The sequence below is a fragment of the Heloderma suspectum genome, chromosome 14 (assembly GCF_057233095.1).
Source record: "Heloderma suspectum isolate Gila_16-S chromosome 14, 16-S_ref, whole genome shotgun sequence".
Taxonomy (NCBI): Eukaryota; Metazoa; Chordata; class Lepidosauria; order Squamata; family Helodermatidae; genus Heloderma; species Heloderma suspectum.
In genome coordinates, this window is record NC_139471.1 from 20,945,144 (window position 1) to 20,968,774 (window position 23,631).

At 52.8% G+C, this 23,631-nt stretch overlaps 1 protein-coding gene across 1 annotated transcript; it reads left to right on the top strand.

Annotated features, from left to right (window-relative positions):
• Positions 1-857: 857 nt before the first annotated feature.
• Positions 858-21,931, top strand: PTGES2 (prostaglandin E synthase 2). The gene is made up of 7 exons (XM_084821439.1): positions 858-2,028; positions 10,795-10,989; positions 12,793-12,848; positions 14,987-15,136; positions 16,335-16,535; positions 17,273-17,390; positions 19,001-21,931. The coding sequence occupies exons 1-7, from the start codon at positions 1,153-1,155 to the stop codon at positions 19,127-19,129; spliced, it is 1,725 nt and encodes a 574-aa protein (XP_084677565.1). The 5' UTR covers positions 858-1,152; the 3' UTR covers positions 19,130-21,931.
• Positions 21,932-23,631: the final 1,700 nt, after the last annotated feature.

Consider the following 23,631-nt stretch of genomic DNA (forward strand, 5'->3'; position numbering starts at 1 on the left):
TTAAAACCAAACAGCACACAATAAAACAATATAAAATATATAAAACATTAAAACCACAGTATAACAATACAACCAGAATAAAACCAGAATAAAACCTAGCAGCAATGCAGGGATTTAAAATACAGATTTAAAATAGCAAAGCTAAAAGTCTAGAAAGCTAAAATGCTAAAATGCCGGGGAAAATAAAAAGGTCTTCACCTGGCACCGGAAATAATACAGTGTAGGTGCCAGGCAAACCCCACTAGGGAGCTCATTCGACAGCTGGGTGCCACAGCAGAAAAAGCCCTCCTCCTAGTAGCCACTCGCCTTAATTCCTTTGGCAGGGGCTCACAGAGAAGGGTGGCTGAGGATGATCTTAAGGTCCAGGCAGGCACATATGGGTGGAGGCGATCCTTCAGATAACCTGGCCCCAAGCCGTTAAGGGCTTTGAATGTTAATACCAGCACTTTGAATCGGGCCCGGAAATGGACTGGCAGCCAGTGCAGCTGGAAAGGTACTGGTGTAATATGAGCTGGTTGGCCAGTCCCTGTTAACAATCTTGCTGCCCTGTTTTGGACCAGCTGAAGTTTCCGGACCGTTTTCAAAGGCAGCCCCACGTATAACGCATCGCAGTAATCCAGACGAGAAGTCATCAGAGCATGGATAACTGTAGCTAGGCTCTCTCTGTCCAGATAAGGGCGTAGTTGGTATACCAGCCTCAGCTGATAAAAAGTGCTCCGTGCCACTGAGTTCACCTGTGCCTCAAGGGACAGTTCTGGGTCCAAGAGCTCCCCCAAACGACGAACCTGATCCTTTAGAGGGGGGGTGCAACCCCCTCCAGAACAGGTTGAATGAAATGGCTGGGCCTGACCGGGCCCGCCTTGGGGGAGACCCTCCGAAGATAGCGGGGCGCATGCCGCCGTGGCTGAGCGAGCCCCATTCGTTCCAGTGGCTGCGCCACGCAGGGCAGGCGCGGATTCTACGCCGCGGGCGCCCCGGCCTCGGCCGCGACCCCCCAGCCCCTCCTTCACGGGGGAGGCGCCCGCGTTCAGCGCAACGGGCCTCGCTCCCGAGCAGGCCCCGGGCGCGCCTTGCCGGGCCAGGCGCCTTCCTGCGGCGGCCGCGCTCCCCGCGGGCCCCGGCCCGGCCCGCCCCTTCCCGCGCGAGACGAAGATGGCCGCGGCGGCTGGGCGCGCCTGGGGGCGCTCGGCGCGGCTGCTGGCCTGGCGGCTGCCGGGCCGCGGCCGGCTGGGCGCGGCGGGGCTGGCGGAGGCGCGCGGCCGCCGGCCGCCGTGCGCCTCGCCCTCGCCCTCGGGGCCGGCGGGCGGCGGGCGCGGCGGGGCCGGGGCGCGGCGCCCGCTGCTGCTGGCGGCGGCTCTGGCCCTGGGGGGCGCCGTCGGCTTCTGCCAGGCCCTGCAGCGCCGCTTCCGAGCCCGGGGGCTCCTGGCGGAGCAGCCCGCAGCCGCGCAGGTACGCGGGGGGCGAGCAGCCTGCCCCGCCGCAGCCGGCCTTGCCCCACCCGCCGCCCTCCGGATGCGGCGGGCGGCAGCTCGGCCGACCCGGCTGGACGGGCCCCGGGCGAGGAACGGCTGGTGCAGGCATGCAGCTGTTGCGGGGCAAATCTGCACACGTTTGCGCAGAAGGAGGCCCGCGGAGTCCGACGGGGCTCCTGCAGGGCCGTCCTGTGCATGTTTGCGCAGAAGGAGGCCCGCGGAGTCCGACGGGGCTCTTGCAGGGCCGCCCTATGCATGTTTGGACAGAATCCCACTGAATCCGACAGGGCTCTTGCAGGGCCGTCCTGGGCATGTTTACGCAGAAGGAGGCCCACTGAATCCGACAGGGCTCTTGCAGGGCCGTCCTGGGCATGTTGACGCAGAAGGAGGCCCGCTGAGTCCGACGGGGCTCTTGCAGGGCCGTCCTGTGCATGTTTGGACAGAAGTAGACGCACTGAGTCCGACAGGGCTCTTGCAGGGCCGTTCTATGCATGTTTACGCAGAAGGAGGCCCGTTGAGTCCGACAGAGGTTGCTCCCACCAGCTGTATAGCAGAGGTAGGCAATCTGGTGCTCTCCAGATGTTTTGGAGGGGGAACTCACATAATCCCTGATGGTTAGCCATGTTTGTTTGGGGATGTTGGGGTTGTAGTCCCACACATCTGGAGGGTACCAGATTAGGGAAAGCTGATATAACCCCCACCACTGCTCTTACAAGGCAGCCCTATGCATGTTCACTCCGAAATAGGCCCATTGAATTCAATGGGTAGGCAAGCTGGGGCCTGAAATGGCTTGGATGACAACTCCCTGAACCTCTGACCGTTAGCCATGTGCAATTGGGGCTGGTGGGAGCCTGCCCCGATGTACAGGATTGCAGCTTTAGCAGTACAATCCTATACATGTCTACTTAGAAGTCCTATTGAGTCCAATGGGGCTTTGGGCTTCTCCCCCCCCCCCATGGGTATAGGAATGCAGCCTTAGAGCACAATCCTAAAGAGGGCCACTCAGATGTAGGCCCCATTGCATTCAATGGGACTTACTCCTAGGTAAGTGTGCATATAGGATAGTAGCCTTAGCTCCCTCACCTGGACATGCCATTATAGTGGGGGATAACTGATGTTAAATGAACTTGAGCACACTCCAGGAGAGAGCGGAGGACAGGAAGGCCTGGTGTGCTGTGGTCCATGGGGTCATGAAGAGTCGGACATGACTGAACGACTGAACAGATAAAGCAGAGAGCTTTTGGGGGGCTGCTGGGAATTTCTTGAGCAGAGTTGGCCGGGGGCTGCTGGGACTTCCTTGAGCAGAGTTGGCTGGGGGACGCTGGGAATTTCTGTAGCATCTGGGGGATGCTGGGACTTCCTTGAGCAGAGTTGGCTGGGGGACGCTGGGAATTTCTGTAGCATCTGGGGGATGCTGGGACTTCCTTGAGCAGAGTTGGCTTGGGGCTGCTGGGAATTTCTGTAGCATCTGGGGGATGCTGGGACTTCCTTGAGCAGAGTTGGCCGGGGGACGCTGGGAATTTCTGTAGCATCTGGGGGATGCTGGGACTTCCTTGAGCAGAGTTGGCTGGGGGCTGCTGGGAATTTCTGTAGCATCTGGGGGATGCTGGGACTTCCTTGAGCAGAGTTGGCCGGGGGACGCTGGGAATTTCTGTAGCATCTGGGGGATGCTGGGACTTCCTTGAGCAGAGTTGGCCGGGGGACGCTGGGAATTTCTGTAGCATCTGGGGGATGCTGGGACTTCCTTGAGCAGAGTTGGCTGGGGGACGCTGGGAATTTCTGTAGCATCTGGGGGATGCTGGGACTTCCTTGAGCAGAGTTGGCTGGAGGACGCTGGGAATTTCTGTAGCATCTGGGGGATGCTGGGACTTCCTTGAGCAGAGTTGGCCGGGGGACGCTGGGAATTCCTGTAGCATCTGGGGGATGCTGGGACTTCCTTGAGCAGAGTTGGCCGGGGGACGCTGGGAATTTCTGTAGCATCTGGGGGATGCTGGGACTTCCTTGAGCAGAGTTGGCCGGGGGACGCTGGGAATTTCTGTAGCATCTGGGGGATGCTGGGACTTCCTTGAGCAGAGTTGGCCGGGGGACGCTGGGAATTTCTGTAGCATCTGGGGGATGCTGGGACTTCCTTGAGCAGAGTTGGCCGGGGGACGCTGGGAATTTCTGTAGCATCTGGGGGATGCTGGGACTTCCTTGAGCAGAGTTGGCTGGGGGGCTGCTGGGAATTTCTGTAGCATCTGGGGGATGCTGGGACTTCCTTGAGCAGAGTTGGCTGGGGGGCTGCTGGGAATTTCTGTAGCATCTGGGGGATGCTGGGACTTCCTTGAGCAGAGTTGGCTGGGGGGCTGCTGGGAATTTCTGTAGCATCTGGGGGATGCTGGGACTTCCTTGAGCAGAGTTGGCGGGGGGCTGCTGGGAATTTCTGTAGCATCTGGGGGATGCTGGGACTTCCTTGAGCAGAGTTGGCGGGGGGCTGCTGGGAATTTCTGTAGCATCTGGGGGATGCTGGGACTTCCTTGAGCAGAGTTGGCTGGGGGGCTGCTGGGAATTTCTGTAGCATCTGGGGGATGCTGGGACTTCCTTGAGCAGAGTTGGCCGGGGGACGCTGGGAATTTCTGTAGCATCTGGGGGATGCTGGGACTTCCTTGAGCAGAGTTGGCTGGGGGCTGCTGGGAATTTCTGTAGCATCTGGGGGATGCTGGGACTTCCTTGAGCAGAGTTGGCTGGGGGGCTGCTGGGAATTTCTGTAGCATCTGGGGGATGCTGGGACTTCCTTGAGCAGAGTTGGCCGGGGGACGCTGGGAATTTCTGTAGCATCTGGGGGATGCTGGGACTTCCTTGAGCAGAGTTGGCTGGGGGACGCTGGGAATTTCTGTAGCATCTGGGGGATGCTGGGACTTCCTTGAGCAGAGTTGGCTGGGGGACGCTGGGAATTTCTGTAGCATCTGGGGGATGCTGGGACTTCCTTGAGCAGAGTTGGCCGGGGGACGCTGGGAATTTCTGTAGCATCTGGGGGATGCTGGGACTTCCTTGAGCAGAGTTGGCCGGGGGACGCTGGGAATTTCTGTAGCATCTGGGGGATGCTGGGACTTCCTTGAGCAGAGTTGGCTGGGGGACGCTGGGAATTCCTGTAGCATCTGGGGGATGCTGGGACTTCCTTGAGCAGAGTTGGCCGGGGGACGCTGGGAATTTCTGTAGCATCTGGGGGATGCTGGGACTTCCTTGAGCAGAGTTGGCTGGGGGACGCTGGGAATTCCTGTAGCATCTGGGGGATGCTGGGACTTCCTTGAGCAGAGTTGGCTGGGGGGCTGCTGGGAATTTCTGTAGCATCTGGGGGATGCTGGGACTTCCTTGAGCAGAGTTGGCCGGGGGACGCTGGGAATTCCTGTAGCATCTGGGGGATGCTGGGACTTCCTTGAGCAGAGTTGGCCGGGGGACGCTGGGAATTCCTGTAGCATCTGGGGGATGCTGGGACTTCCTTGAGCAGAGTTGGCCGGGGGACGCTGGGAATTCCTGTAGCATCTGGGGGATGCTGGGACTTCCTTGAGCAGAGTTGGCCGGGGGACGCTGGGAATTTCTGTAGCATCTGGGGGATGCTGGGACTTCCTTGAGCAGAGTTGGCTGGGGGACGCTGGGAATTCCTGTAGCATCTGGGGGATGCTGGGACTTCCTTGAGCAGAGTTGGCCGGGGGACGCTGGGAATTTCTGTAGCATCTGGGGGATGCTGGGACTTCCTTGAGCAGAGTTGGCTGGGGGACGCTGGGAATTCCTGTAGCATCTGGGGGATGCTGGGACTTCCTTGAGCAGAGTTGGCCGGGGGACGCTGGGAATTTCTGTAGCATCTGGGGGATGCTGGGACTTCCTTGAGCAGAGTTGGCTGGGGGACGCTGGGAATTCCTGTAGCATCTGGGGGATGCTGGGACTTCCTTGAGCAGAGTTGGCTGGGGGACGCTGGGAATTCCTGTAGCATCTGGGGGATGCTGGGACTTCCTTGAGCAGAGTTGGCCGGGGGACGCTGGGAATTCCTGTAGCATCTGGGGGATGCTGGGACTTCCTTGAGCAGAGTTGGCCGGGGGACGCTGGGAATTCCTGTAGCATCTGGGGGATGCTGGGACTTCCTTGAGCAGAGTTGGCCGGGGGACGCTGGGAATTCCTGTAGCATCTGGGGGATGCTGGGACTTCCTTGAGCAGAGTTGGCCGGGGGACGCTGGGAATTCCTGTAGCATCTGGGGGATGCTGGGACTTCCTTGAGCAGAGTTGGCCGGGGGACGCTGGGAATTCCTGTAGCATCTGGGGGATGCTGGGACTTCCTTGAGCAGAGTTGGCCGGGGGACGCTGGGAATTCCTGTAGCATCTGGGGGATGCTGGGACTTCCTTGAGCAGAGTTGGCCGGGGGACGCTGGGAATTCCTGTAGCATCTGGGGGATGCTGGGACTTCCTTGAGCAGAGTTGGCCGGGGGACGCTGGGAATTCCTGTAGCATCTGGGGGATGCTGGGACTTCCTTGAGCAGAGTTGGCCGGGGGACGCTGGGAATTCCTGTAGCATCTGGGGGATGCTGGGACTTCCTTGAGCAGAGTTGGCCGGGGGACGCTGGGAATTCCTGTAGCATCTGGGGGATGCTGGGACTTCCTTGAGCAGAGTTGGCCGGGGGACGCTGGGAATTCCTGTAGCATCTGGGGGATGCTGGGACTTCCTTGAGCAGAGTTGGCCGGGGGACGCTGGGAATTCCTGTAGCATCTGGGGGATGCTGGGACTTCCTTGAGCAGAGTTGGCCGGGGGACGCTGGGAATTCCTGTAGCATCTGGGGGATGCTGGGACTTCCTTGAGCAGAGTTGGCCGGGGGACGCTGGGAATTCCTGTAGCATCTGGGGGATGCTGGGACTTCCTTGAGCAGAGTTGGCCGGGGGACGCTGGGAATTCCTGTAGCATCTGGGGGATGCTGGGACTTCCTTGAGCAGAGTTGGCCGGGGGACGCTGGGAATTCCTGTAGCATCTGGGGGATGCTGGGACTTCCTTGAGCAGAGTTGGCCGGGGGACGCTGGGAATTCCTGTAGCATCTGGGGGATGCTGGGACTTCCTTGAGCAGAGTTGGCCGGGGGACGCTGGGAATTCCTGTAGCATCTGGGGGATGCTGGGACTTCCTTGAGCAGAGTTGGCCGGGGGACGCTGGGAATTCCTGTAGCATCTGGGGGATGCTGGGACTTCCTTGAGCAGAGTTGGCCGGGGGACGCTGGGAATTCCTGTAGCATCTGGGGGATGCTGGGACTTCCTTGAGCAGAGTTGGCCGGGGGACGCTGGGAATTCCTGTAGCATCTGGGGGATGCTGGGACTTCCTTGAGCAGAGTTGGCCGGGGGACGCTGGGAATTCCTGTAGCATCTGGGGGATGCTGGGACTTCCTTGAGCAGAGTTGGCCGGGGGACGCTGGGAATTCCTGTAGCATCTGGGGGATGCTGGGACTTCCTTGAGCAGAGTTGGCCGGGGGACGCTGGGAATTCCTGTAGCATCTGGGGGATGCTGGGACTTCCTTGAGCAGAGTTGGCCGGGGGACGCTGGGAATTCCTGTAGCATCTGGGGGATGCTGGGACTTCCTTGAGCAGAGTTGGCCGGGGGACGCTGGGAATTCCTGTAGCATCTGGGGGATGCTGGGACTTCCTTGAGCAGAGTTGGCCGGGGGACGCTGGGAATTCCTGTAGCATCTGGGGGATGCTGGGACTTCCTTGAGCAGAGTTGGCCGGGGGACGCTGGGAATTCCTGTAGCATCTGGGGGATGCTGGGACTTCCTTGAGCAGAGTTGGCCGGGGGACGCTGGGAATTCCTGTAGCATCTGGGGGATGCTGGGACTTCCTTGAGCAGAGTTGGCCGGGGGACGCTGGGAATTCCTGTAGCATCTGGGGGATGCTGGGACTTCCTTGAGCAGAGTTGGCCGGGGGACGCTGGGAATTCCTGTAGCATCTGGGGGATGCTGGGACTTCCTTGAGCAGAGTTGGCCGGGGGACGCTGGGAATTCCTGTAGCATCTGGGGGATGCTGGGACTTCCTTGAGCAGAGTTGGCCGGGGGACGCTGGGAATTCCTGTAGCATCTGGGGGATGCTGGGACTTCCTTGAGCAGAGTTGGCCGGGGGACGCTGGGAATTCCTGTAGCATCTGGGGGATGCTGGGACTTCCTTGAGCAGAGTTGGCCGGGGGACGCTGGGAATTCCTGTAGCATCTGGGGGATGCTGGGACTTCCTTGAGCAGAGTTGGCCGGGGGACGCTGGGAATTCCTGTAGCATCTGGGGGATGCTGGGACTTCCTTGAGCAGAGTTGGCCGGGGGACGCTGGGAATTCCTGTAGCATCTGGGGGATGCTGGGACTTCCTTGAGCAGAGTTGGCCGGGGGACGCTGGGAATTCCTGTAGCATCTGGGGGATGCTGGGACTTCCTTGAGCAGAGTTGGCCGGGGGACGCTGGGAATTCCTGTAGCATCTGGGGGATGCTGGGACTTCCTTGAGCAGAGTTGGCCGGGGGACGCTGGGAATTCCTGTAGCATCTGGGGGATGCTGGGACTTCCTTGAGCAGAGTTGGCCGGGGGACGCTGGGAATTCCTGTAGCATCTGGGGGATGCTGGGACTTCCTTGAGCAGAGTTGGCCGGGGGACGCTGGGAATTCCTGTAGCATCTGGGGGATGCTGGGACTTCCTTGAGCAGAGTTGGCCGGGGGACGCTGGGAATTCCTGTAGCATCTGGGGGATGCTGGGACTTCCTTGAGCAGAGTTGGCCGGGGGACGCTGGGAATTCCTGTAGCATCTGGGGGATGCTGGGACTTCCTTGAGCAGAGTTGGCCGGGGGACGCTGGGAATTCCTGTAGCATCTGGGGGATGCTGGGACTTCCTTGAGCAGAGTTGGCCGGGGGACGCTGGGAATTCCTGTAGCATCTGGGGGATGCTGGGACTTCCTTGAGCAGAGTTGGCCGGGGGACGCTGGGAATTCCTGTAGCATCTGGGGGATGCTGGGACTTCCTTGAGCAGAGTTGGCCGGGGGACGCTGGGAATTCCTGTAGCATCTGGGGGATGCTGGGACTTCCTTGAGCAGAGTTGGCCGGGGGACGCTGGGAATTCCTGTAGCATCTGGGGGATGCTGGGACTTCCTTGAGCAGAGTTGGCCGGGGGACGCTGGGAATTCCTGTAGCATCTGGGGGATGCTGGGACTTCCTTGAGCAGAGTTGGCCGGGGGACGCTGGGAATTCCTGTAGCATCTGGGGGATGCTGGGACTTCCTTGAGCAGAGTTGGCCGGGGGACGCTGGGAATTCCTGTAGCATCTGGGGGATGCTGGGACTTCCTTGAGCAGAGTTGGCCGGGGGACGCTGGGAATTCCTGTAGCATCTGGGGGATGCTGGGACTTCCTTGAGCAGAGTTGGCCGGGGGACGCTGGGAATTCCTGTAGCATCTGGGGGATGCTGGGACTTCCTTGAGCAGAGTTGGCCGGGGGACGCTGGGAATTCCTGTAGCATCTGGGGGATGCTGGGACTTCCTTGAGCAGAGTTGGCCGGGGGACGCTGGGAATTCCTGTAGCATCTGGGGGATGCTGGGACTTCCTTGAGCAGAGTTGGCCGGGGGACGCTGGGAATTCCTGTAGCATCTGGGGGATGCTGGGACTTCCTTGAGCAGAGTTGGCCGGGGGACGCTGGGAATTCCTGTAGCATCTGGGGGATGCTGGGACTTCCTTGAGCAGAGTTGGCCGGGGGACGCTGGGAATTCCTGTAGCATCTGGGGGATGCTGGGACTTCCTTGAGCAGAGTTGGCCGGGGGACGCTGGGAATTCCTGTAGCATCTGGGGGATGCTGGGACTTCCTTGAGCAGAGTTGGCCGGGGGACGCTGGGAATTCCTGTAGCATCTGGGGGATGCTGGGACTTCCTTGAGCAGAGTTGGCCGGGGGACGCTGGGAATTCCTGTAGCATCTGGGGGATGCTGGGACTTCCTTGAGCAGAGTTGGCCGGGGGACGCTGGGAATTCCTGTAGCATCTGGGGGATGCTGGGACTTCCTTGAGCAGAGTTGGCCGGGGGACGCTGGGAATTCCTGTAGCATCTGGGGGATGCTGGGACTTCCTTGAGCAGAGTTGGCCGGGGGACGCTGGGAATTCCTGTAGCATCTGGGGGATGCTGGGACTTCCTTGAGCAGAGTTGGCCGGGGGACGCTGGGAATTCCTGTAGCATCTGGGGGATGCTGGGACTTCCTTGAGCAGAGTTGGCCGGGGGACGCTGGGAATTCCTGTAGCATCTGGGGGATGCTGGGACTTCCTTGAGCAGAGTTGGCCGGGGGACGCTGGGAATTCCTGTAGCATCTGGGGGATGCTGGGACTTCCTTGAGCAGAGTTGGCCGGGGGACGCTGGGAATTCCTGTAGCATCTGGGGGATGCTGGGACTTCCTTGAGCAGAGTTGGCCGGGGGACGCTGGGAATTCCTGTAGCATCTGGGGGATGCTGGGACTTCCTTGAGCAGAGTTGGCCGGGGGACGCTGGGAATTCCTGTAGCATCTGGGGGATGCTGGGACTTCCTTGAGCAGAGTTGGCCGGGGGACGCTGGGAATTCCTGTAGCATCTGGGGGATGCTGGGACTTCCTTGAGCAGAGTTGGCCGGGGGACGCTGGGAATTCCTGTAGCATCTGGGGGATGCTGGGACTTCCTTGAGCAGAGTTGGCCGGGGGACGCTGGGAATTCCTGTAGCATCTGGGGGATGCTGGGACTTCCTTGAGCAGAGTTGGCCGGGGGACGCTGGGAATTCCTGTAGCATCTGGGGGATGCTGGGACTTCCTTGAGCAGAGTTGGCCGGGGGACGCTGGGAATTCCTGTAGCATCTGGGGGATGCTGGGACTTCCTTGAGCAGAGTTGGCCGGGGGACGCTGGGAATTCCTGTAGCATCTGGGGGATGCTGGGACTTCCTTGAGCAGAGTTGGCCGGGGGACGCTGGGAATTCCTGTAGCATCTGGGGGATGCTGGGACTTCCTTGAGCAGAGTTGGCCGGGGGACGCTGGGAATTCCTGTAGCATCTGGGGGATGCTGGGACTTCCTTGAGCAGAGTTGGCCGGGGGACGCTGGGAATTCCTGTAGCATCTGGGGGATGCTGGGACTTCCTTGAGCAGAGTTGGCCGGGGGACGCTGGGAATTCCTGTAGCATCTGGGGGATGCTGGGACTTCCTTGAGCAGAGTTGGCCGGGGGACGCTGGGAATTCCTGTAGCATCTGGGGGATGCTGGGACTTCCTTGAGCAGAGTTGGCCGGGGGACGCTGGGAATTTTTTCAGCCGGATCAGTGATGCAAAGGCCTGGTGTTCTCCTTCCCTCCAGCTCCCTGAAGGCAGCCTGCAGCTGACCCTCTCCCAATACAAGACCGGCCCTTTCTGCAGCAAGGTGGGAGCTTTCCTGGATCATCATGGGCTGCCTTACGAAATTGTGGAGGTCAGCCCAGTCATGAGGAAGGAGATTAAGTTCTCCACATACAGAAAGGTGCCTATTCTCCTTGCCAGCACCAGCAGTACCCTGGTAAGTTTTTGAGTTGTCCCATAGCAGTCTGGCTCATTCTTGCTATTGTTTTCTAATCTGACATGGTCTCTAGCTGGAGTGGGTGATGGGGATCTTGCTGGTAGATTGCTGGAAGATTTTACAGGAAGGCTTGCTGATCCCCAGCTGTTTGATAGAGCAACAATCCAGGTTTTTTTCCTTCCATCTTCTCTAAACCAGGCTGTTAGAATTTTATTTTATTTATTAATTACATTTATTAATCGCTCATCTGGCTGGTCACCCAGCCACTCTGGGCGATGTACAGCAATAGAACAGTTTAAAACAATACAATTCTACATTAAAAACATCATATTTCTACAAATACCCTAACCCACCCCAAATGCCTGCCTGAACAACCACGTTTTTAATGCGTGGCGGAAGCTCATTAAAGAGGGGGCATGGCGGAGTTCCCTAGGGAGGGAGTTCCACAGAGTGGGGGCCACCACAGAGGAGGCCCTCTCCCTCGTCCCCACCAGTCTAGCTGTCCTGGCTGATGGGACAGAGAGAAGGCCATCCGAGGCTGATCTTGTTAAGCGGCCTGTCTGGTGTTGCTGGAGGCGCTTCTTGAGATAGGCTGGGCCAGAACCGTATAGGGTTTTAAAGGTCAAAACCAACACCTTGCATTTGTCCTGGAAAACAACTGGCAACCAGTTCAACTCCATCCTTGTTCTGTTAGAATCCTTGTTCTCTTATAATTCAGATGCTTGCATATGCAGGGCACCCCAATTTATAACCCAGGGCATGCTGGTAATTGGCTTTGTTTTGCATTCACTTCCACCCCCTTAAGCCACTGTTTTACACCTGGTTCCAACTGGTGGATCTCTTATGTTCTAGCAAAACAAACCCAAAGTAGATCAGCCAAGCCTGAAGTCTACTGTGCTTGGCCTCTAAGGTGATCATAATATCTGTAACAGCATTTGCTGAGTTACACTTTATCCTATGTTGCCTTTTCTCTCTTCCCTTCTTTCCCCTATACTCTCATCTTGGTCTCTTCTACATCTCGATCTAAATTTAAATACTAAGTTCCGCGGTGCAAAAAACTGCCTTGCTTAATATTCCTCTTAAAGTTCCATGTATGGTAATAACCCTTTATAGATAAGAATAATTTATTTCCAAGGTTTTTAAAAATGTGCACATCCTTTTCTGGTTGTAAATATGTTATTTCAGCTGTCTTTCAAAGCAGTGTACATATTTTGGTTGTGCCTGAGCAAATGGCACAATCTAAATCACCTAGATGATTTCTGTCCTATGGAGAGCAGGATGAGCTGTGGAGGCGAACTTGGCCTCCCTGCTCCTCCCGCTTTGCATTTTGGCTAGACAGGCTTTTTCGCCCGTCTAGCTGGGGTGCATTGCAGCAGGAGGGACGGAGGCCTGGGGATACGTCATATTCCGGTTTCCCCAATCCCCTCCCTGCCCACTGGCATGCTCTCACTGGCAGCTGGCGTGGTTCTCTCTGGGCCGGCAGGGAGGGGGCAGGGCACATGGATTCCTGGATCCACAGTCGGGGTGCTGTCTCCAACCTCGAATCCAGAATTCCAAATTATCCTATGGCTCCCCAGATTCTGTCTAGGGGCCATAGGGTTGCTTCCTCCATTTCTGAGGTTTATATCTCCCTCTCAGTGCAAACAGCCTCGTGGCATCTAGCAAAATAACGAAATACATTAAAATATGGTACAAAAACCAAAATATACCAGAAAGAGAGAATATTTTTTAGGTTTGGTGTTCTAGTGGATGGATCCTGATGGCTTTTTAAAGTTTGTTGTAATTCTGTTTTCTAACCCCCAGCAATTGAATGACTCTTCTGTGATAATCAGTGCAATTAAAAGCTATCTCATTTCCAGGTAAGCAAATACTTCTTACCTACCTGGGACTCTTTGTTCTCCTCCCTCCAGCAGTTTGGTGAACTGTTGCCATGCCAACAAACAATGCAGTTGTTTAAAACAATATTTCTTTATTGGTTTTGATAAATACAGCAATCATCAACCAGTAATTTATCATCTGCCAGAAAACAATCAACTGTACAACCAAGTTAATTTGCAGATATCAATCATCTGCTCTAGCCATTCATTAAATCACCAGAGATACCAGTTCATTGATATTGCTGTTCTACTATATTGACTTTTTCCCTTCTTGTTGCCATTACTTAAAATGTTTGTTTATCCCTGAAGATCTTTCCATAAAATCCCATGGATGACGGGTGGATGTAAAGTGTCCTGATTTCAATTTGAAAATGTAATAAACATGGTCTGTATGTCATAAAAGTGAGTGAATGAATAAATTTGAGATAACCTTTGTAGGGGTTGGTAACTGGCAACCCTTGGGCCAAAACCAGTCCTTTTAAGGTTACTTCCTGGCCCCTGAGTTGCTGTCTCAGAGGAAATGAGGGACTACTGGGACTTGGCAGCTGGTTATTTGGAGGTGGGGATCGGGGCCATGGCTCATTGGCTCCCTCCCTCCTTTCTCAAAACCAGCTGCTAATCAGGGTTGAACGAATTTCCCTTTTTTCTCTGGGTTAAACTTTTACAAGGGTAATTTCAAAAGTCAGTTGTTTTGAAGTAGTTTAGTCAAAAGGGCCCCCTGGACTAATGCGAAGTCGATGGATGAGTGTGACAAGTCTTATCTGTTCTCTAAACTAATTGAGATTATAATTGGCAAGTGTACACAATAACATTGGGATTGCCTGTTAGGTGTTCTTGTTGAATGAGTATAATATATGTACACTGAATAATTTTTAATAAAAACTATAAACAAGAGCCCCCTGGAGTGCCTCCTTAAAACACTGAAGTACATGAAGATTTGGATGCTGCGCAAGGAATTTTGTAGTCCGTTTAAACTTTCATTCCCTCCCCCTACTTCTTCCATTGCTGTTCCTTTAAATTTTAAAAGTGTGGGGGAGAATGAGACATGATGCTCTGACTTGGATTCCTGCACTGAGCAGGGGGTTGGACTCGATGGCCTTGTAGGTCCCTTCCAACCCTACTATTCTATGATTCTATGATTTTTGGTCAACATGGCTGGCTGCTCACTCCATTAATAAATGGAAGTTATCATACTTCCCACTACCTGAGTGTTGCGTAGATAATATATCTTGGAATTAAATACCGCTAGCTAACTGCGCACATAGAAAGCTACCTTATACCAGGCTGGAGTTGTCTACCTAACCTAATATTGTCTATTCTGACTGGGAGCTGATCTTTTTAAACTGGATTGAATCTGACACCTTCCACACGCGGTGCCTGTGCCTGACACCTGAGCTGCGCCGTCTCTCCCCAAGATGGAAATTGCTTCCATGTTTATCCCCTCCTTCCTCCGAGAGTGCATCTCCCCACCACTGTTCATTTTCATCCTCACAACAACCTTGCAAGGTACCTTGGTGACTGGTCTAAGGTTACCCAGTGAGCTTTCGTGGCTGAGTGGGGATCTGAACGGGGGTCTTCCCTGTTCAGGCCCAAACAACTCCATCCAGTAATACTACACTGAGCGTTCACACAGCCATCGTGGTTTTAAGGACCGGTGCTATTTCCTGACCTTTAGCGACGTGTGAGCAACTTTGTTTGTGGATGTGGTTTCTTATGTAACATGCCAGTTACCACCTTGACTGGCACGTGCCATGCCACACAAACAGTCTAATAGCTCACCGGCCCTCTCTACTGAGAACGTAGCTCTCCATAAGGCAGCCTTCTCCAACCTGATGCCCTCCTGATTTGTTGGGCTAGAACTCCTAGCATCCCCCAGCCAGCCATGGGAGTTGTAGTCCAGCACTTCTGGAGGGCACTAGGTTGGAGAAGGCTGCCATAAGGTAAGCGCCCTCAGCACTCTGTAAAAATGGCTGGATAGAATAGGCCTAAAACAGCCGTTGTTTTACCTCAGGACAGACTCTCTTAGAGCTCTCTTTCTCTCGCTACCTGGAGGACCTGTGGAGCGAGAGAAACAGCTGTGTTTTGATTCTTGCTTTTTGTCTTTTCTTTTTTCTTCACAGGAAGAGTTTGGAAGAGATTGTGTCCTATTATCCTCCTATGAAAGCCATGAATGAGCGAGGCAAGGAGGTGACGGAGTTTGGCAACAAGTACTGGCTCATGCTGGATGAAAAGGAGAGTCTGTGTGTTTATCCTGTCAAAGACTCAAGGGTGTAGGTTTGGTTCCTTCGGATTGCTGTGTGTGTGTGTGTGTGTGTGTGTGCGCGCGTGCATGCTTGTGTGTGAGTGGGGGGGGGGAGAGAGAGAGAGATAGGGGGGCAGGGGGGTTTCACACAACAGGACAAGCCAGAGTATGGGTTGCGTGTGGGTTGTCATTGAACTGTGGAATGTTGTTGAGTCATGGGATGTTGTGTTGTGTGAACCCAGCCGCACTAACAAACCATGCTTTCTTAACCATGAACAACCCACAAAGAGAACCCATGGTTTGTTATTGGGATGTGAACTCTGGATTGTTTGTAGTTAACAAACCATGGTTTGTTAGTGTGGCTGGGTTCACACAACGAGATAACCCACAATTCAACAACAACCCACGGCAGAACACCCAGTGTTGAGAGCTATTGTGGATTAGTAGTGAGAGTGTTGGACTGGGATTCAGGAGATCTGGGTTCTAGTCTGTGCTTGGCCATGAAGTTCACTGGGTGACTACACTCAACCCATACTCAACCCGCACTCTGGCTTATGTTGTGCGAACTGGGTCAAAGAACACATTGGATTAGTCCGTTCCTTTTAGGTATAGGGCATTTGAGGTGTCACTGGTAGCTTCCTTCCCAAGGCCTGTAACAATTTCTGGGTGGGCTGGGGTGCAGTTGGCAAGTGTAGCAGAGAAAGGGTTAACCCCCCCCCTTTTCCATGCTTGCTGTGGTCCTGATTCTAGTTGTGTCCCCATCCCTTCCCACCATGCTGCTGCTGTTAAAGGAAAACAGACAGGTTGAAAATGTCACGTCCGTTTTGACCTGGGAACTTTTTGCAGGGGGAGGCAGCGTCACCTAAAAATAATAATAAAAAGAAATGCTTGCCACTGGATAGCCGCAACCAGCGCGGATTCCCGGACCCGAGGTCGGAGCGCTGTCTCCGACTTTGGATCCAGGAATCCAAAGTTTCCTATGACCCCCCCCCCCCCAAATGCTGTCTAGGGGCCATCGGATTGCTCCCTTAACTGTATTTTGGAATGTTTTGTGGAGGGGGTTACAAAATCTGGAGTGAGATGGGAGGTGAGCGGTGTGTTTTTTCTTGGTGGGAAGCTAGAGTTAAGGGTGCTTTTCAACCCGGTGGCACATATCTCCCCTTTTCTCCTCCCCTTTCCCAGTCCCATACTGGACAAAGTCCCACCTTTTCCTGGCTTGCTTACAGGGAGGAAATGAAATGGAGGAAGTGGGTGGACGACTGGCTGGTGCACCTGATCTCCCCCAACGTTTACCGCACGCCTGGTGAGGCCTTGGCATCTTTTGATTACATTGTGCGCGAGGGCAAGTTTGGCCTGGTGGAAGGCTTCTTCGCCAAATATGTGGGGGCAACTGCGATGTTCTTCATTAGCAAGAGGCTCAAGAGCAGGTTGGTGCTTCCTAAATAATTTCACGGGTTCGGGGTAACATCTTTCTTTCACTTTTTGACACTGAGGACAGGCAGATGGCTGTCATGTATGTATTTTTTTAAAAAAAATATCAAGTTATTAACTTCAGTGTCTGCCAAAGTTTAAAAAAAAAGAAGGGGTCTTAGTGTGGCTCCTTGAAGTCAGCAACATTCTATTTCTGCGTTCTTTATAGCACCTTTCCAGCTTTAGCCTGCTGATTTAATCCGGGGACACATTTTTATCCTATATGCTAATAGTATATTCATTCTCTAAATGTGGATCCTAATCAATGGTGGTCTGTTTTGACATGCAGGCACTCATCATGACGGTCCCCACAGCCACGCCCTGAAGCAGAGTCCAAAAATGCTGGCAGCTGTGTTGACCTATGATCCATATCAGCAAACCACTTCCAGCAGTTTTCCTCTACACCAGGGGCAAGTCTTTTGTAAAGCAACTTGGTCTTAATTGCCTATCCAAGACCAAGCCACCCCAAAATACTTGTCATTACAACAGCATCAATATACTGTTGCTTGTATAATTCATCTCCCCCCGGCCCCCCCAGCTACTGTGAGGATTGCAGCTCAGCTCAGAGATAACAGAGAAGTCCAAGGCGGGTACCAGATGACGCCAGGGCCTTACAAGCCTGTCTAAACCCAAAGAAAGTTGAACAAAGTAAATGAACTGGTTGTGGAATATTGAAAAACTCTCTTTTATGCAGGCACCACCTGCAGGATAATGTCAGGGAGGATTTGTACAAAGCAGCCAATGACTGGGTGAAAGCTGTCGGCAAACACAGGACGTTCATGGGGGGAACCCAGCCGAATCTTGCAGATTTGGTAAGGAACTGGCCAAAGGCCAACTGAAATCAGCCACACTTTGGGACGGTTGTTTGCTTACTGTGCATGGCAAGAGGCTTCATCCAGACCTCTGAGTGGACTCGCCATGCCACTGCCACTGCTGCCTGTTTGCTCGCCTGCTCCTTCCGGGTGCAGTCCGCACAAACAGGAAGGAGAGGATGCCAGTCCATCTCCTCGTTCTTGTTGTTCCTTGTGTGCTTGAGGAGGGCAAGTGAACAGGCAGCAACAGCGAAGAGGAGCAGGTGGTCCTCCTGCAGGGCTGTGGGCCTAGGCAGGGGCCCAATGATACTGCCCTCTGACGCTGGCTCTGGTTCAGATGACACGGCCAAGCCATGGTTTGGCTGTCGGGACTGTGCCTTGGGCCCACCCCGTTGTGTCCTTCAGACCCCTCCCTCACCTCCTGGTCTGCTACAACTGTGGTTTGCCGTGGAGTCCAAATCCGGTAAACGATGGCACCTCAAATTCCATAGTTTGCCGCCAAACTGGAATTGGAAGCCATGGTTTGAACTAGGTCTCCATTTCTAGTTTGGAGGAAAAAGATATCCCCATGAAGAAGTTTTACTCGTGTGTTCTCCCAGTGCGTGGCTGGGGAGCAGGGCTGCTCTGAGTACCCACGCCCCTGATTTCTGCACATACAGTTATCTTGCCCCTGCAACAATGGATTTTGGCTTAGTTCTATGTAAGCAGTGGCCACTCCACTCTGGTTTCACCAGCACATGGTGTGTCTTTATGTGTTGTGGTTTTAGTTTACCCTTGTGGGTTTCATGCGGTGAATATTTCCTGTGAACAACCCATTCTTGTTTGGTGTGTTGGACTGCAACTCCCAGCGTCCTCCAACCAGTAGGACTGGTAGGGGGATGCTGGGTGTTCTAGTTCAAAACGTCTGGATGGCACCAGGTTGAGGTTACTATATCAAGAGGAAAACCTTGAGACTGACAGGGTCCCCAAGGCGGTAAATTCCAGTTGTTAATAGTTTGATTTGTACCCCACCTTTCTACCAAAAAATGGCACTCAAGGTGTTCTCACAAGTAAAATGGATTAAAACAATACATTAAAATATCCACATTACTTCTTTTATTGTAATCAGCATGTGCGCTGGGAAGGAAGCAAAAGGTGGAGCTTGTGTCTTTGTCGTGGCAGCTTTCTAGTGCAGGGGTAGGCAGTGTAGTTCAAACACCTGGAAGGTGCCACGTCTCCCATCATCCCTGCCCATGTTGGACAGGGCCTGGTGGGAGTTGTAATCCAAAACATCCGAAGGACACCAGGTTGCTTCCCTCTGCTCTTGGGCTTTGAAACACCATCTTTATAAGGGACCCCCAATAATTATGGAGTGTCCAAAACTCGTTTCTGTCTAGTTGGCCATTATGGGACACAAGAAGCTGGACGAGATGGACCCTCAGTCTGATCCAGCAGGCCTCTTCTTATGTTTTAATGCTGGGGTCTTTGCCAGTCCTGCTTCCGAATGTCCTTTTAGCTAGAGATGCTTGGGATGAACCTGGGACTTTCTGCAAAGCACATGTGCTGCTGCTGAGCCTGCTGCTGGTGTTTTCCTGCCCGTTTTGCAAGCTCTCTCTACTTCTTCCACGCAGGCTGTGTACGGAGTCCTGCGCGTCATGGAGGGCTTGGAAGCATTCGACGACGTGATGGCGCACACCAAGATACAGCCTTGGTATCGTCGCATGGAGACAGCCATCGGGCAGGCCGAAGCCGCCAACTGATGTGCAGCGCCGCAGGGGCCAAGATCCCCTCTTGCACAGGAGAAGCTTGGAAAGGAAAGCCGTTTGATTTAAAAGCGACAGTGCTGCTCAGGCTGAAATGGGCATGAAATGGGCGCCCACCATAGAGCTAGTCAGGGTTTGGGGAAAAGCCAGAAAGCAGCAGAACAAAGGTGTGTGGACAATCGTTCACAGCAAACATTAAGGGTGTCATGTTTGCTGGGTAAATTCTGATTTAAGGAGGTGAGGACAGATAAGTGCTGCATCTTTGCGGTTGTACAGACGGCTGTGCTCGCTAGATGACATTTCCCTTTGCAATTTGACTTTAAGTTGTATTCCCAACTGCCTAAATAACCCTGAATGTCTTCCTTGTTGATTTAGAATACTACAAAATAATATTTGCTTGGTCCTGAAAGCGAAGGAAGGAGTGGGGCCCTTGACGAGGGATTAATCCTGATCTCAGGAGAGGGGCTGATGCTTGCGGGACATTGAGGACACTTCCCATTCTTCAGAGTGAGCAGCCCTAAAACGGTTCTTTTGCTTCCTGATCTCAACGTGGCTGAACTTCTGTCTCTGGCTTACGTGTGGCATTTGGGACCTCTCTGTTACCAGCCGGTTGACCCAAAGACAGCAATACAAACTGATAAAGAATAGTTATGAAATGGTTATTTGCAAAAAAAAACAAAAAAGGGGGGTGCTTAAGTTTTTGGAAATGTGCCTCTTGTCTGGAATAATGGCATTCTGGGAAGAGTGAAATCTGGTACATCCTATATGCCTGTCATTCATCAAAGGAAGCCTTGCATGTTACAAAATTCCTACCCTAAGGGCACAATCCTATCTGGATAGTCACCAGCCTCCAAAAGCAGGGCGGCTGGAGCACAGAGGGGATCTTTTCCGCCGTGCTCCGACCGCCCTGCATTTTTGCTTAGATGGGTGATTTTGGGGAGGGGGAGGGAAGGAGCCTGGACACCTGATAGGAAGCTGTGTAAAGCAACTTCCTCAGTCTCCTCCCCACCCCCGGGACCGCCCCCTTCTCCCTGCCTCCGTGCTCTGTTTCTGAGCGTGGAGACATAGCCAGCACGGAAAGAACCACGCTGGCTACGAAGGGAGGGGGTAGAGAGCGCGGTTCCCAGAAACTGAATAATCCTGTGGTCCTCTAGACAGTGTCTAGTGGCTGTAGGATTGCTCCCTCCATGCAATTCTTTGTGAAAAAAATTAAAAATTAATGTGGCATGCATGTTGATTGTAATATGTGACAAGCGTACACGTGCATAATATTCTGTGCGTAGGTGGTCATCACACATTACAGTCGATATGCACATAACACCTTAATTTCTATGTGGCAGTGCCTTCTGTGTAAAAAATTTTGTAGCATGTAAAGCAGTCCTAAAGCCGAGAAGGATCTATGTGCAGTCTGAACTCAAAGCAATTTAATGGTCCTGGCTTGCTTTTTTTTTTTTTTTTTTTTACAAAGGGGAACCCCTGGGAATTGTAGTTCTGGGAGAGGAGCATGGGACAGGAGTCTGCTCATGAATTGCCAACATGCTGGCAAAACTTTAGTTACTTTGGGTTTTACAGGGGGCAGAGAGAGAAAGAGGTATGTGACAACCCAATTTAAAACTGGGCTAAGTTGTAGAGGAGATGTGCCTTCAAGTTAGTCTGGCTTTATTAACTCCAGTGGGACTAAATCAGCCTTCGCCAAGCTGATTCCCTACAGATGTGTTGGATTACAACTCCCATCATCTCCAATTGCCATGTTGCTGGGGGTGGTGGGAGTTGTGTGTCAACATATTTGGAAAGCACCAATTTTGGCATGGCTGGACTAAGTAATTGTAAATTATGTGAACTTCGGATTTTAGGCTGCAATCCTAGGAGTCAGCACTATTGAACTCAGAGTGGCTTATTTGTAAGTAAATATACACTGGATTGTGCTGTATTGGAGATACACACTGACTATCCAAGACTGTTCAGGATCACAGTCATGGATTGCACTGAAACATTTTGGATCGCAGCCCTAGGTGTCTACTCCAAAGGAACTCTGGGGTAGCTTCCATACAGAATTTCTGTTTTTGGGGTGCAGATTATTTACTGTAGATAAAACCATCGATATCAGTGGGAATAATCTGGAATAAATGGTTTCTTGCAGTGGTGTAGCTTTCCATACTTCAGCGCTAACAAGCCCGGTAGGTAGACAGATCTAATTTGATGACTGCAAACCAAAACGGTCCCTCTGAGGTTAATCGACTTATTCCGGTGTAAGCGAGTGGAGGGCCACAGCTTAAAATTGAACTTGTATTTATTTGTTCAGCTCTTTTCATCAGCTTTATGAAAGTGTTTACAGTAATTAATTTTACATCCATCCTTCTCCTAGGCCTTCAAAGCAGTCCTCCTCTGCACCTAACACTCCAGTCTAATACGGATTATTTTGGAGGCAAATTCTGTTGAAATCAACAATATGTGTTTCCATATAATACATGGTCTGTAGGTGTTTGCTTCCCAAATTGCTTGTGTCTCAAGTGAGATTTTTCACAGTTCACCAGGCGTTTCTTTCAGAAACCAATAACATAGGGAAGGAGTGGATAGGGGACAGGGCTGTTGCCACTTTCTGATGTAGAATTTTGCACTATTTGTGAAGGGAAGGCAGCTCTCATCCTCTTTGATGCTCTTCCTTAAACTTGTGGTGTGCTGAGTGGTCTGTGCAAAGACTTCAGGAACAAAGTCTCAAGGAACTGCAATTTTTTTTCTCTCCAAATCATGAGAGGGAGAAAAATATTTGCAATAAATGGATTTTGCTGCTGTTCTCTGACCTGGTTTTGTTTTTTCTTTTCCACTAGAAGCATTTCAGCAGGGAAATTGCTTTTTAGTTGTATTCTCAGTAACACTGAATATTTATAGAATACTTTGGTATTCAGAGACTTCACAAACATTATGGGATAGGTCCTACTGCAGATGAGGGGCTGAGAGTGAGTGGTTGAGCTTCTCTAAGGCCACCAAGTGACTTGTGGCAGAGAAGATACTCGAACAGGGGACTTCCTCACTTCACAGCTTGGGGTGCAATCCTATGCATGTTTAGACATAAACAAAAACTCCTACAACTCCCAGCAGGCCCCAGTATGACTGGCTGGGGAATGCTGGGAATTGTAGGACTTTCTTCTGTTTAAACATGCATAGAATTGTGCCCTTAATTTGTTAGACCAGGGATGTTATTGGCCTACACCTCCCATCACCGCTGACTATGCTGGCTAGGGCTGAAGGGAGTTGTAGGCCAAAACATTTGGAGGGCCACAAATTGCCCACCCCTGTTCTAGGACATTGTCACCTGAAGAGTAGTAAACAATGACCCCAGATTTCAACCAGACCCCAGAGGGAGCAATCCTATGGCCGCTAGACAGTGGCTAGATGGCCGTAGGATATGTGGTTTTCCGGGAACCGATCTTCCCTTCTGTTCCGCGCTGCTTCGCAGGCAGAGTGGAGAAGCCCCCTGCTCTGCACTCGGAAGAGGAGCGCGGACTGGCCAAAATGGGGCGTTCCGGGGTGGGGAAGGCGGAAATGCAGGTATGACACATCCTATGTGTCGTCCTCCAGCCTCCTCCCCTACTCTGCCTTCCTGCGGCTAGACAGCCAAAATCTGTCTAGGCACAAATGCAGGGCAGGAGAAGTGCGGAGGGAACAATCCCCTCTGTGCCTCTCATGTCCTGCATTGGATAGACGGTCACCTCCAAGTTCAGAGGCGGCTGCCTATCCCCATAGGGTTGTGCCCTAAGTTTTTTCTGTGTGTGTGTGTGTAAGCAAAAAAAAAGTGCCCGGGCTATATTGATTTTTTTTTTTTGTGGCCATCTGGTTGCTTTTTTGTCCCAGTCACTATTAATGTATTATGTCGCATTGGGATAAAACATGGCCCATGGGGTTTTTCAAACAAAAACTGATCCAGGGAAGCAGACTTGAGTGCCTGCCTTTTGACATCACACATGTTGATTTGTTTTGGGGACATTTTACTACTTGCTGTTACATTTGAATTTGGCTTGTATTTGTGCACTTCTTTTTAATGGGTTAGAATGCTCCCCAGGTCTGGGCTTAAATCTGCCGCCCCCTTCATTAAACAGGTTATATCCCATTCCTAGTCTCACTGATGGCTTGTTTTAAATTTGCAGTATATTCCCCCCTCCCCTAATTTTCCTCAGACTCATTTCTAATGTTCTTTTCTCTCTTCCCTCAAATTTCTAAAGCAAAGCATATGAGGATTGTTTTATGAGCCCCTAGCAGCCCTGTAAGGTGGCTAAAGCACAAGACTACCTACAGGTCACTTTTTCTCAGCCTGCTTCACAGAGTTGTTGTTATTGGAGGTGGGGGAGACCATGTGTGTGTAGCCTTGAGTGCTGAAGGGGAGAATTTTCACCCCTGGCCTCCATGTTAAACCCTGGCTGGCTATTTTAATGCAACTGCTTGTTGCATTTTGATCTTGCCTTCCTGCCAAGGAGCTCAGGGTCAGGTAGGTGGTTCTGTCT

What these genes read in the sequence shown, in the direction of transcription:
- PTGES2 (XM_084821439.1), top strand. Translation starts at nt 1,153, where the DNA reads ATGGCCGCGGCGGCTGGGCGCGCCTGGGGGCGCTCGGCGCGGCTGCTG. An exon ending in CCACCAGCTGTATAGCAGAG is followed by an intron (nt 2,029 to 10,794) that starts GTAGGCAATCTG and finishes CCTTCCCTCCAG; the next exon opens with CTCCCTGAAGGCAGCCTGCA. An exon ending in CCAGCACCAGCAGTACCCTG is followed by an intron (nt 10,990 to 12,792) that starts GTAAGTTTTTGA and finishes TCTAACCCCCAG; the next exon opens with CAATTGAATGACTCTTCTGT.